At 38.3% G+C, this 15,173-nt stretch overlaps 1 protein-coding gene across 1 annotated transcript in view; it reads left to right on the forward strand.

Annotated features, from left to right (window-relative positions):
* LOC132379500 (phosphatidylinositol 3,4,5-trisphosphate 3-phosphatase and dual-specificity protein phosphatase PTEN-like) overlaps positions 1-15,173 on the forward strand; it is a 114,649-nt gene that overhangs the window by 61,552 nt on the left and 37,924 nt on the right. The window contains exon 3 of the mRNA XM_059947459.1: positions 6,253-6,297. Coding sequence (XP_059803442.1) covers positions 6,253-6,297 — 45 coding nt within the window. The remainder of the gene's footprint in view (positions 1-6,252; positions 6,298-15,173) is intronic.

Raw genomic sequence — 15,173 nt, forward strand, 5'->3', positions numbered from 1 at the left:
TGGAGCATAGGTGCTTGGCAGAGCAGTCTCTCAATCTCTGTTAGGTTTCACCGATATACAGGAGGCCACACTAGGAGTACTGGATACAGTAGATGGCTCCAAGGGACTCTCACTTGGAAGGACTGTTTGGAGCCCTGAATGATAGTGAGGGAGGATGTGTAGGGGCAGGTATAACACTTCTTCCACTTGCAAAGATAAGTAGGGGCAGTCAGTGAGGAGGGACAAATAGATCCCATTTCAAAATGTTACAGACTTCATTTGAGCGCTCTCCACACACTAAAGTATAGATCAATCTTCAGGTGATAAAAGCATTTGAGATATCTCCTGTCTAGTTATTGATGTTATCATTATCATCATCATCGTATGTGGTAAAATCAGTTTTTCAAATAGTATTTTATTTGCTTTGTTGCAAGTTTCTGTGCTGAATTAGATCAAAACTTTCCCCACCATGAATTCTTCATAGTTCAATTTCCGGCTGTATCCCAATTCAGAACTCTTCGACGTTCCCGATTCTTTAGATGAAAATAAAAACAATGTTGTCTATAGACTCTTATTTATTTCTGCACTACAGTATGTAGAACACTATTGGACCTTTGGACCATAGTTGACTCTTGTGCAAAACTCTGTTTGAAAATCTAGCAAAGAATGTCATGTTTTTTGAATTTATGCTATCTGGTTTTAATGTGCTGATTTGAATTCAGTCAATTAAGTAAAGCTGTAGCAAAAACAACATGGCAAGTGTTAAAGTAACAAGTGATAATTAAAAACTTATCCAAGTCGAATTTGAAGGTAGATTATAGGGTTAATGACAGGAATCTTAGTAGTGTGGAGGAGTAGAGGGATCTTACAGATCACACCCATAGATCCCTCCAGGCTGCCACAAAAAAATTGAGTAGGTAGTTAAGAACTATTGTTTGTTGGCCTTTATTTGTTGAGGGATTTGGTTCAAGAGTCACGAGGTAATGTTGTAGCTCTTAAAACCTTTGGACACTTCTGGAGTTAGGAGATGACATATCAGGATACTGCAGCAGCAGCCAGGGCCAGTGGCACTGTGGCCAGCTGCGAGGATCAACAGGGAAGGGTAATGTCAGGCAGAGTGATAGGGATAGTTTGGGGCTGAACAGGAAATCGTGTCTGCAAAAGAGATGCCAGGATGGTATGTTGCCTGACCAGGTGCTGGCATCCAGGGTGTCTGAGTGGCTGCAGAGTATTCTCAAAAAGGTGAGCAGCCAGAGGTCGTGGTTCACATTGGCACCAATGACATGGGTAGAAAGGAGTGAGAAGTCTTCTGCAGCTTGTATAGGGAGTTGTGAAGAGCAGAGATTGAAGAGAAGTAGTAATCTCTAGGTTACTCCCAGTGCCACATGCTAGTCAGAACAGAAATAAGATGATAATACAGTTCAATAAGTGGTTGTAGAACTTGTGCAATGGGAAGGAGTTCAGTTTCCTGAATCATTGGAACCCCCTCAGGTGACCTGAATAAGAGAGAAGGGATGTAGCTAAACTGGAGGGGCATCTTGCTGGGAGGTTCACCAGTTTAAGCAAGTAAAGCAGGGGGATGGGAACCAGAGAACCGGGTCGGAAACTGGAGAGATGGAGAGGAAAATGGGTGTCAGTGCCAGTAAAAACATGCAGGAGCAAAGTAGTACATATGATGGGACTGATGGTTTGAAGTGTGTGTATTTAATTATAGGAGTATTATAGTAATGGTAAGGGAACTTGGATCATAGATCAATAAGTGAAATTTTGACATTGTGGCCGTTATAGAGACTTGGTTGAGAGGACAGGAATGGGTACTTAAAGTCTCTGCTTTTTGATGTTTTAGAAAAAAATAGAGGGAGGTAAGAAGTGGTGTGTGGGTTGTATTACTAATTGGGGCCAATATCGCAGCTCCACTCAGGAGACACAATAAAGTGTTTGTCAACTGAGTTGAAATGGGTAGTATTCAAAAATAGGAAGGGTGCAGTCACTCCGATATGATTATACCACAGACACCCCAATAGCTACCGGGACATTGAGGAACAGATATGCAGGCAGATAAAGGAAAGGTATAAAAGCAATAGGGTTGTTATAGTGGGGGCATTTCACCTTCCTGAATATAAACTGGGGCTGATTTAGTAGGGCAGAATGTGTTAAGTGTATCTTGGAAGGTTTCTAAAATAAGGGTTCCCATCCTGGGGTCCACAGACATCTTGGTTAATGGTACGGGTCCATGCCATTAGAAAAGGTTGGGAGCCCCTGTTCGTATTGATAGGCCGACTAGAAGAGGGGCTGTACTGGACCTGGTGTTTAGCAATGAGCCTAGCCAGGTGAACAGTTAGGGAACAGTGAGCACAGCTGAAGTTTTCGGATAACTATAGTTAAGGATGAGTATGGACCTTATGGGAGAGTACTAAATTGGAGCAGGGCAAGTTATGAGAGTGTTAGGCAGGAACTTGGGAGAGTTAATTGCAAACAGTTTTTGGCAAGTCTACATCTAACATCTGGAGGGTGCTAACAGACTAACCGTGCAGAATTCAGGCCGGATGAGTTCTGGTAAGAAGGAAGGACAAGGATGATGTTGAGGGAGGTGATGAATTTAGTGAAGAAGAAAGAGGAAAAGTATGTAGAGATCTGGAAGTTAGAATCAGATGTAATTTTAGCTGGATAATTGCTCAGTCTCTGAAATTCATTTGCACGGAGAACAAACCTTGATCTGTTGAGAAATTCAAATGGCAAAATAAAGTTCATAATCAGAAGATATCAAGTTCATTAAATGTGGCTGATTGAAATGTGACTATGCCAAATGTACACTGGTATAATTCCATGAAGAGAATATTTGTTTTTGTCTAATGACGTGTCAGTAAAATGACTTGAGGAGAAGGCAAACTCAGAAAAGATTATCTACATTTATAAGATTCAAGTTGAAAGCAAAGTAACATTTTTAAAAATTAAATTTGAAATCAAGTACAGTAGTGTGGTTTTGACATCTTCCCAAGTGTTCTTTGGTAGACATAGGTATAACAAATCAAAGAAAATTTTCTGCAAATTAGAGACTAAAGGAAGCATAAACTGTTGGATGGAATTGTTCTCATACTATAATACTCTTATTCAGGAAATCTTTTGGGGATTTCAGGAGATACTTCCTGAAAGAAAGATTTTGCCAATTTGGGACTATTTTTACGATGATACTATATTTCCTTACTCAAAGCATTAAAAGTTATCTTGTGATCTTATCCTGTCCCTAAAGCAGTATATTTTAAATATTTCTTTATGTAAAGTAATACCCTGTTTGCTCTTGCTGTAGCTTTTTTACATCATTCAGGAGTATTTGAAAAATAAGGGATGCTGGTTCTAAGGTTTCTTTCATATCAGTTGGTTTTAATTTGATATTGTATGGTTGGTTTTTGCAGGAGTTTAGCTTATTGCCCTCTCGTACCCCCACCATTTTTATTGTTCATACCAGCTTCTGAATGTTACATGTACACATGCAACTATTTCACAATGTCTTAATTAAAGGTATTTATAAATGTATTAGAAAGCAGTGGTTTGAAATGCTTATTGTGGAATCTAGTAACCAATCTTTTAATCACATCAATGGTCATCAAGTACACTAGTGTAGGAATGTTAACTTCCTAAGCCATTGTAACACCTTCTACAAATGTAATATTATTCAACTTTGTAGAACAAGTTTTTAAAAGGGTTACGTTTAAAGGGCTTTTTTTTGGCTCCTATTTACAATAAATAATTACTGTTGGCTTGTGGTATTTTATGATTTCCTCTGAAGAGACTGTAAATGAAATGGTTCTCTGGTATTGTCAATCAAGCCAACTGTGGGTTGAATACATATTCAACCATTGTCATTGGTCGAATCGAAGATGGTGACGAATCCTCATACAGAAGAGAGATTGAAAATCTGTCTGAGTGGTGCCACAGTAATAACCTTTCACTCAATGTCAGTAAGACCAAGGAGCTGATTTTTAACTTAAGGTGGAAGAAACTGGAGTTCTATGAGCCATTACTCATCAAGAGATCAGAGGTGGAGAGAGTCAGCAACTTTAACTTTGTGTTAATCATTTTAGAGAACCTGTGCTAAGCCTAGCACGCAAGTGCAATTATGAAGAAAGCACAGTAGCACCTCTACTTAAAAGTTTACAAAAATTCAGGATGACATCTAAAACTTTGACAAACTTCTATCAATGTGTGTTAGAGAGAATATTGCCTGGTTTCATCATGGCGTAGTTGATGAACCAGAGGAGATAGCAAAGATACTTAATGAATACTTTGCTTCAGTATTCACTACGGAAAGGGATCTTGGCGATTGTAGAGATGACACAGCGGATTGCAAAGCTGAGCGTATAGACAGAAAGAGGACGTGCTGGAGCTTTTGGAAAGCATCAAGTTGGATAAGTCGCCGGGAGCAGATGAGATGTACCCCAGGCTACTGTGGAAGGCGAGGGAGGAGTTTTTCTGTGTTTCTATGTAGTATGGAAACACCAATGCTCTTGAACGGAAAATCCTACAAAAAGTAGTAGATGCAACTCATTCCATTATCAGTAAAGTTCTTTCCACCATTGAGCACATCTACATGGAATGCTGTCACAGGAAAGCAGCATCCATCATCAAGGACCCCCACCACCTAGGTCATGTTTTCTTCTCATTACTACCATCAGAAGCTGCACCACTGTTCAGGAACAGTTATCACCCCTCAATCATCAAGCTCCTGAACCAGTGGGGATAACTTTGCTTATGTCACTTGTCCCATCACTGAACTATTCCCACAACTAATGGACACACTTACAAGGACTTTTTTCATGTTTTCTATTTATTGTTTGTTTATTATTATTTCTTTTCTTTTTTGTATTTGCACAATTTGATGCCTTTGCACATTGGTGGTTTATCTGTCCTGTTGGGTTCAGTCTTTCATAGAAACACAGAAAAACTACAGCACATTATAGGCCCTTGGGCCCACAATTCTGTGCTGAACATGTACTTTAGAAATTACCTAGGGTTACACATAGTCCTCTGTTTTTCTAAGCTCCATGTATCTATTCCAGGAGTCTTTTAAGAGACCCAAGAGTATCTGCACCCCACCCCCCCACCACCACCACCACCCATTCCACCACTCTCTGTGTAAAAAAAAAACTTATCCCTGACATCTCCTCTGTACCTACTTCAAGCACCTTAAAACTGTGTCCTCTTGTGCTCGCCATTTCAGCCTTGGGAAAAGGCCTCTTACTAGACACGTGATTAATGCCTCTCATCATCTTATACACATTAATTCTATCATGCTTCTTGGATTTGCTGTGTATGCCCACAAGAAAATGAATCTTATGTAGTTGTGTATGGTGTCGTGCATGTACTTGGAACTCATGGATGGAAATTACCATTGCACGCCCATTTTGACTTCTATCATATCTGCACCTTGTAGTGCTCTAATGAAATTCATGCTAACCTTTTATTTCATTGGAGTCCTCCAGACTTGACAGACTTCAGTATTATCAGGACATAACCATGTGATTATTCATTCAATCAGCATATCCTACTATTGCTATTTACACTTAAACTTTTTCTTTTCACCTTTGTCCATGGCATTCTAACTTGGACCAAGTCTTTTACCATTTATTCCCCTTTGACAAAATGTTTCCTTTTTTTTCTTCCCTGTCCCACCTCCTTTCCCTGTACTTGTTTGAAATTTATCACATTTTTAATACTTTACAATTTGGCTAAAATGTTATTGAAATGTTAACTTTGCTCCATTGATGCAGCTTGACCTGGTGAATGTTTCTAGAAGTAGTTGTTTCAGTATCTGCAGTAACTAGTTTTCATTGATGTTAATGTTGTTCTGAGATGCACCAAGACGTTGGAACAGTTCACTTGAACCAACTTTAGGTTGCCAGCTTTCCTATTAACCCCTGCATGGTGGATTGTTGGTAACGTATTTTAACTTTGTAAAACCTTCATCTTTATATGCGTCTCTGAGCGTTTAAGAGAATTTTTAGTTTTTTCTTTGTGGCAGTAAAGAGTCATCAGCGCTGATAGTTTTTCCTTTTCCTAGTTAACATCTACTTAAATTAATTTTTGAAAGGAAAGGATGTTTAAATCTTGATCTGGCAAAAATGAGATAATTGGTAAATGTTCTTGGGGAGAAGCAATTTTTTTTTAAAACTGAAATTCATTGACCAACTGGTGATTTGAGTGTGAAATTCTATGTTTTCAAATGAAATTTTAGAGGAAAATCACTCTTAAAACTTTCTTTTTGTTTTACCTTAGGTTTCTGGATGCAAAACACAAAAACCATTACAAAATATACAACTTGTAAGTATGTTTTTACAATATTTCTTGGTTGTCTCAGGTATTGTTCAGTTTCAAAACCCAACTGTTTTAGAAAAATGCGATGTATTTTAAGTTTTTTTAAATCCATGTGCCAGTCTTTCAATTTTCCATTCACTAGAGATGGATGTCACTATTAAGGCCTTTCTTAACTGTCCTTAATTGACTTCAAGAGTATGACTCTCTTGAGCCTAAGATGGTGATGAAATATTTTTTTGAAGTGTTGTTGTTAATGTTGTGAAGATGGAATTTTCCAGTGTTTTGGCAGTGCAAATGGAAGTTGATTTTTGAGGTCATGATGGTACATAGTTTGCAGAGGAGCTTTGCAGCCCATTTCATATGCGCCAGCTTTGTCTCATAAGCTAAATCCTGTTTGTCCACACTACTCCTGTATCCCTCTACTCTTTACTATTGAAGTAACTCTACAAATGCCTTTTAAATGTTGTTACAGTATATACTTCTAGCCCTTGCCTGCTCATTCCAAATATTCAGCACCATCTGTATGTGTGTAGGAGGGGGAGGGAAACATTACTCCTTAGCTATCCCTTAAACTTCTCCCATCACACCTTAAAATTGTGCCCTCTAGGTTTAGACTTTGCTAGCTTTGGAAAAATATTGTGTCCCTTTATAATTCTTTGGACATCAATAACATCATCCTGCTGCCTCCTACATTCCAATGAGATTAATTCCAGCCTACCAAACTTCTCCTTATGATGTAACAACAGCCCTCATTCCAAAACACAAAATGCTGGGGAACTCAGCAAGTCAGATAGCATCAAGGAGGGATATGAGCAGTCAGTGTTTCAGGCCTGAAACATCAACAGTTAATTTTGCTCCATAGATGCTTCCTGACATGCTGAGTTTCCCTGACATAATTGCATATTGCTCAAGATTTCCAACAACTGCAGGGTGCTGCTATTGTGCAAGCCCTTCATCCCACACAACATCCTGGTCGATCTCTCCTACACACTCTTGTAGCCACTCGCTTCTGTAGTGTGAGAATAGAACTGTACACAATACTCTTTAGTGCAATAGTCTGTATAACTGCAGCATGACATTCCAAATCTTGTGCTGTGTGCCTTGGCCAATGAAAGCAAGCATACCAAATGCCTTTTCATTACTGAGTCCACCAGTGTTGCCACTTTCAGGGAGCTGTGAGCTTGTACTCTAAGATCTTTGTCCCTGCCACTCATTTTATGTCCTAACAGAATTTGAACTCTCAAAGTACTTCATGTTGTGCTCATCTGAATTAAATTTCATTGGCTACCAGTCTACTCAACTTTCAAGTCAAGTCATTTTTTATTGTCATTTCGACCATAACTGCTGGTACAGTACACAGTAACAGCGAGACAACATTTTTTAGGACCATGGTGCTACATGAAACAGAAAAACTACACTGAACTATGTAAAACAACACAAAAACTATACTAGACTACAGACCTACCTAGGACTGCATAGAGTGCACAAAACAATGCAGGCATTACAGTAAATAATAAACAAGACAATAGGCACAGTAGAGGGCAGTAAGTTGGTGTCAGTCTAGACCAGGCATGGGCAAACTACGGCCCGGGGGCCATTTGCGGCCCGTTAAGCTTTTTAATCCGGCCCGCAGAACTTGATGAAATTATATTAATAAACCTTGTTAACGTTTTTTCCCCGCAATTCTGGCGTTTTCCCAATAGATGACGCACTCTATATACTCTATATATCTTTGTTGAGGTGCAGCGTATTACTCCACATTTGCGCTTTACTCTTTGTTCGGCTCGACCTATTTGTGTGAACAGGCGTTCAGCGTCATGAACATCAACAAAGCCAGCCATAGATCCAAGTTAACTGACCAACACCTCAGATCCATCCTGAGAATCGCCACAACAAAACTAAATCCAGACTTTGATGCGCTGGCTAAAAAGGGAGACCAACAACACTGTTCCCACTGAAATTAAAAATAAGTTTCTTCCTTGTGTTATGTAAAAAATGCATTTGAAAATATTTTTTTCAATAAGGCTTACATGTTACATGTCATTTCTGTTAAGTGATGGACATGAGTAGTGCGCAGGTGCACGTACGTTCTCAAAATAAAAAATGCGCTCCAGATCAAATAACGAACTCCGCATACTGGCCACTGTTCTGTCTTTGTGCTAGTCGTTGTTGAGTTTTGGCACGGGACAATTGAATAAGAAGGAGCAGGACAAGTAGACCTGCATCTCCTACCGTTTTTGAAATAAAGACAGTCAGGAGGAGAGTGATGATGATAATATCTTGAAGGATAACATAATTTTAGTGCTTTAAAATAATAACTTACTATTAAAAAAAAAGCTGTATTTTATTCATTTAATTTTCAGTGTTTTAAAAGTCATTTCAATAAATAGCTAAATACTATGGGACTTCAAAGACAGATATTTTGTTGTAATGCATTTTGTTCATTTTCAATTGAAATTAAAGCACATGTTTTCTACACATCCCATGATATTTTATTTTCTCTTATGAGGTGTATTACCAAAACACTCTGTCCATCTGCTCCTGGTCCGGCCCCCTTGTCAAATTTTAGAACCCTTTGTGGCCCACAAGTCAAAAAGTTTGCCCACCCCTGGTCTAGACTCTGGGTATTGAGGGGTCTGATGGCTTGGGGGAAGAAACTGTTACATAATCTGGTCTACTGTATGTCCCACTGTATTTTAAGCAAACGTCTTTATCTGCAACTGCAATTTTTGTGCTATCTGAAAATTTAATAATTGTGCTCCCTACATTCTCATCCATGTAATTTTTCTATTATAAACAACAAGTTTCCCAGCACTGATCCCTGTGGTGCACCATTCATTACAAATTTTCAGTCAGAAAAACACTCACCCACCACTATTTTCTGCCCCTTTCACCAAGCCAATTTTGGGTCTATTTCATCTACATGCCTTGAATCACTGTGCCTTAATCTGGGCCAAACTGCTATGTAGGACCTTGTCAAAAGCCTCCCTCTCGTCTATATAGTTAAAAATGGCAAGATCAGGGGGTGTTACTGAATAAATGATAGCACTGGGTGTTTAGATAAATGTATTGCAACTATATTCAGTTGATATGCATGGCCCGAGTGTTTAAGATGCCATTGCTGAGCTATTTCTGTTGTGATGTTGAGTTTGAATACTATTGTGCTTGCACTTGTCTAGACTAGTAAAGAGTATTCTATCACATTTTTTGTGTCTACTTTACATATGGAGTTGTTAACACCCAGTCTCAATTTAGCACATTTACTTGCTGATCCATTTCAGCTTCTGGTCAAAGGTGATTTCCTGAATATTCAGTAAAACACACAATATTGAAATACATTTCCTCTAGACAGAGAAAATGTAGTGTCTCAAGTAGACAAGTCTTTTGCTTGTAAAATGTTAATTTCAATCCTGCTTTCTCAACTATGTGATCATAATATCATTAAAGTTCAAAGTAAATTTATTAAAATACTTTAAAATTACATTGTACAACCCTGAGATTCATTTTCATACAGTAACTACAAAGAAAAAGTATAGAATCAATTAGAGATTGCACCTTACAAGATGGGCAAACACCGACGTGCAAAAGACAATCTGTGCAAATACAAAAGAGAAAATAATAATTATAAATAAATAGGCAATAAATATTGAGAACGTGAGATGAAGAGTCCTTGAAAGAGCATCAGTTGGTTGTTGGTATAGATCAGTAATTGGGTAAATGAAGTTTTCCCCTTTGGTTCAAGAGCCTGATGGTTGAGGGGTTCAAGAGACTTGCTGAACTTGGTGGCGTGGTCCTGAGGCTCCTGTATTTCTGTCCTGATGGCAGCAACAAAGAGAGCATGGCTTGGATGGTGGGTGTCCTTTGGATGCTGCCTTCCTGTGATAGAACTCTATATCAATGTGCTCATTTGTGGGGAGGTCTTTACTTGTGTTGCACTGGCCTTAATCCACTACTTTTTGCAGATTTTTCCATTCGGGGGCATTAGTGTATCCATATCAGACCATGATGCAACTGGACATGTACTCGCCACTGCACATCTATAGAAGTTTCTCAAAAGTTTGAGATGAGATGCCAAACCTTTCAAAATTAAAGAAAAACTCTGTTGTGCTTTCTTTGTAATGGCACTTATGTGCAAGATGTAGGATAGATCCTCTGAAATTATAACACTGAGGAATTTAAAATTTCTGACCCTCTCCACCTCATTCTTCCAATGAGGACTGGCTCATGGACCTCTGGTTTCCTCATCCTGTTGTCAATAATCGGTCTTGTTGACATTGAGTGAGAGGGTGTTTTTGTGACACCACCCAGCCAGATTTTCTACCTCCCCCCTATATGATGAGTTGTCACCTTCTTTGATTTGGTCAATGACGGTGTTGTCAACGATCTTAAATAATGGCATTGGAGTTTTGCTTAGCCAGACAGTCATAAGTGTAAAGCAAGTTGAACGGGGGCGAAGCTCACACCCTTATGGTGCTGATGGTGGTTCTGGAGGAGATATTGTTAATCTGAATCGACTGGATTCTGCAAGTTAGACACACATTGATCAACACTCTTGTCTGCCTTATCACTAAGGCTTGCATTACAATATACACAATATAGTGTGTCAGTTTTCTGATGTGCTTGTTATGCCTTTGTCTTTACTACCTACTGCACAGACCTGATTTTGTTAATTTGTTATCCTTGACCCTGACTAAACATCTATTGTGTCCAATCCCCTTTGAAAAATTACTTTACACCCCTTCTCCCCGCCCCAACAGCATGAGCAAGTTTCCCAGCAAAGGTATTGGATCTGTTACTGTTTAAATGCTACCTGTATTAATTTCAAACATTCAACATGCCCCCATAAAGTTCCTTTTTAGCTGCCTTGACTTTAAGCTGTAATATTCCATCTCACTTTACCTCTTGAGACACTCCACCTCTCCCCAAAGCTTCATCCGAAGACTTAAGATCACTGAGTCTCTGATCATCTATCTTGGTAATCAGCATCAGTTTTTGTCTGATAATGCTTCTGTTAAAATTCCTTTAGGGATTTTTAATTTGTGGGAGTAGAATCATGCATTCATGGAATATATAGAAATGCTGTTGTAATTTAGCTACCAAATTTAAAAGGATTGGAAGTCAGGAGCAACACTTGTTTTAAAGTTGCTATATTTTGCAAAATAAATTACTTCTAATGTATCAATTTGCGTAGCAGTCTGGAGACCCTTCCTAGTAATATTTCCATGCTCTAGCAGGCACATCTCAGTGAAAGCAGATATCAGTGATAAGGTGTATCATATATTTTAATGTACTACCGGTCTTTTGGCTTCTGGGAATGTGGGTTTAAGGTTTTGATGATTTTGAAACATGGTTTACCTGGCAGCAGAAAACCCTGCCCTTCTTGTATACCTCAGTATAAAAACTAGGTACTTGGAGACCATAAGACACAGAAGCAGAATTAGGCTATTCCATTCATTGAATCTGCTCCAATGTTTGATCACAGCTGATTTATTTTCCCTCTCAACCCCTTTCGCTTGCACTCTCTCTGCAATCTTGATGCCCTTACTAATTAAGAACGTATCATCCTCCACTTTCAATTAACCCAGTGATTTGGCCTCTATATCCATCTGTGGCAGTGAATTCCACAGATTCACCACACTCTTAAGGAAATTCTTCTTGATCCCTGTACAAATGAGCATCCTTGTATTTCTAGGCTGTGCCTGGAATTTGCCCAAGCAGCATGATCAGCATGCTAGCACCACCATCCTCAACTTGCAGCTAGGCTCTAATTACAGTCTGATTTGATGGGTGGGCCACATTGTTTGCATATGTGAAACCGTCACAACAAGATTAAGGCTTCTATGTTCTTAGCAACTTTTTTGTCTTTTTAAAGATAGAATGATCTCTGGTGCAACTACTGAAAAGGCAGTGGATTTTAGATTTTAAGAATTCTTCATTTGATCAAATCTATTCCAAGCTCTCTCCTTGTTCCTTTATTTTAAAATAATGATGTTTCAGCACTGATTCTTCAACCAAATGGTTTCACATAGCAGTTCTCATAACTATAAATCAATTCATATAACTATAAATCAGTTCATTCAGCACTTTTTAAATGATGCTGAGAACTGCTATGGATTTTAATTATTAACACAATGTTTGTAAATAATAATTTTGTGTGTTAGCTTAAAACAGTTGCTATTGCCTTTTAAATAATTTAGTATTTGCATGAAGTAGGTTAGAAAATATTGACCAGAAAGCAATCCATAACATTCTGAATGAGTATTAATTGTTGGAAAACATGCTGGGGCAAATAGATACTATTGAATGCACAGCACAAGGTCCCCTTAGACATATTGTTAAAGTAGACCAGATAGGAGTCTTAATCTGAAAATTTGTGGGGAAAACTGGTACAGAAATTCAAAGCTAAAAGGATAAAGAAAATCATGTTTATAATTGGGGAGTAGGGGTTTCACCTGTTGCTCCCATGATCATTGGATGCTTGCCCTGGGACATGCTGTATCTTTCAGCATGATCCTTCACTAGAAACCCATTTCTGTGATACTTTTCATTACTGTGATATAGTAAAGATCATTGAGGTCTACAAAAATTCAAAATCACTTGGGAACTATGGGAAAAACATAAAAAACAGGTATTAGAAATGGAAACAAATTAAACCAGTGAAGTTAACTCAGATAATTTAGCAAAAAACACTTAGATTCTGACCAGTTTCTTTATTGAATTGCTTGGGGCCACTCTAACTGCACCTAAAACATGCTTGCGCAAGCAGTTTTCCAAATCAGTTGGGAAACTCTACAGATATTCCTGCTTACACCACTGGACGATTAGTTAACTCTGTCAGTGTCAGAGAAGCCAGTTATGCAATGAATCTGCAGGAAGATGCTGCCATAGTGTGACGCCCATATCACAGCATCACTCATGGTGTCTTCATATTTGCAGAATATCCAAAAGATATGCAGAAGTGTAATTGGTTTTAAAGTATTACTGTCATTACATAAACGAATACAGCAGCCTGTAGCTACACATGAAGGGTTGAAAGCAGGTGGATTTTTTGTTATGGTTATTGGTAGAATGTTTTGCCCAGAATTTTAGGCATATTGACCGGAGATTATATTTCTAAACAAAGATCAGAGAGATGGATTCAGAGAACAATTTGAATTACTTGTTAGTAAAGTTTGTAATTCCATTGTTTAAACAACAAATCATCACTTTAAGACGAGTAGTTTTAAAAACTGCTTATGCACCTACAGCATCATTTCTCTAATACTTGCTGTAAAATGGAATTATTTAGCTACGTAGCTGGCTACCATGAAATAATGAACCAAATTAGCTCTGTCTAAATGTTGCTATTATGACTCGGGTACTACACATGACTACTGCGGTGCTACTCTGAACTTGCACAACCTAAAGCTTCTAACTAGACTATGGTATTTTAATGTACGGTTTAGTTTTTCCAAAAATAATTAAATCCAATCTTTATATAAAAATCCATATTTTAGTTTGAAAATAATCAGGCTTCGAATATCTTTGGGAAAATATGTCATATGATGAAAATTCTTCCCTCCCTTCATCTCAAGAGCACTTTGGCTAGCATAAGGCAAAAAAGGAAAAACCTAGATAGAGGTATATTTGTACAAAGATATGCCTAAAGAAGTATAAAATGGAACAGGGATGAAATTAAAGATATTTAAAGACAAAATGTTGGCTTGTAAATATCAGTAGAAGGTATGAGTATGGTTTGTAGAAATATCAAGTCCTTCATGAACAAGATGGGAATGCCATGGAGTTCTACTTACAAAGGAGAATATTTCTTATACAGTAAGCAATTGCTTGGCCCAGATGAAATGTATTTAAGACTAATAATACTAGCATAGAATAAAGTTGTAAAGATCTGAAGTTATTTTCTAATAATCTCTGGCTGCAGGCATGTTATTGTAAGAATGGAAGATTGCCAATGTAGTAGAGTTGGGTTTTTTTTTAAAAAGGAGGAAGGGATGGGCAGAGTAATGAAAGACCAGTCAGCCCTTCACTAAGGGCAGACAAATTACAGTCAACATTCTGAGTGTTAGTATTAGTAATCATTTAGTAAGGCACAGATTAAGCAAGGATTTTGAGCAAGTGCTTGTTCAAAGAAAACCACATTCAATCAGCTTGAATATTTTTTTTTAAGTGGGTCAGTGAGTCTGTTATGTGGATTTTGTTAGCAAATATGATGAACTTGCAGATGGTGGTGTACCCAGAAAGCTCAGTCCTTGCGATCAAATTTGGCATAATAATATGTAACAAAGGGAATGGTTGATAAGAGTTTTGAAAACAAGAAGGCTCTTTTCAGCAGGATTTTGCAAGCCTTAATAATAGATTCCAGACTTTTACAGAATGTATATTGTAATTTAGCCTGAAATGATGGGACTTTGATTAGATGTCCAGATGATACAGATATTGGGTGATAATGCAAAATAAAGCATTGGGTGGGGGGGTGGGGGAGAAATGTAGATGGATAAGTCAAGTAAAGTATTGGCAAATGCAGTTCTATCCAAAGTGTGAGGTGGTGTTCTTGCACATGTACAAGGCATGTGAATACAGAAGTGGTGTGTAGAGGAACAGAAGAAGAATCCTTGAATATATAGGAGAGCAAGAAAATAATTGTAATAAAACAAACTGGCAAGTTTCTTTTATTGACTGAAACAGGTCTAATCTGGCACAGATTTGCCACATGAAGTTGTGGGTTACACATACACAATGCTGGAGGAACTCAGCAGACCAGGCAGCATCTGTGGCAAAAAGTACAGTCCAAGTTTGGGCTGAAACCCTTCGGCAGGACTGGAGAAAATAAGCTGAGGAGTAGATTTGAGAGGTGGGGGGAGGGGAGAGAGAAACGCCAGGTG

The sequence above is a fragment of the Hypanus sabinus genome, chromosome 22, assembly GCF_030144855.1.
Source record: "Hypanus sabinus isolate sHypSab1 chromosome 22, sHypSab1.hap1, whole genome shotgun sequence".
Taxonomy (NCBI): domain Eukaryota; kingdom Metazoa; phylum Chordata; class Chondrichthyes; order Myliobatiformes; family Dasyatidae; genus Hypanus; species Hypanus sabinus.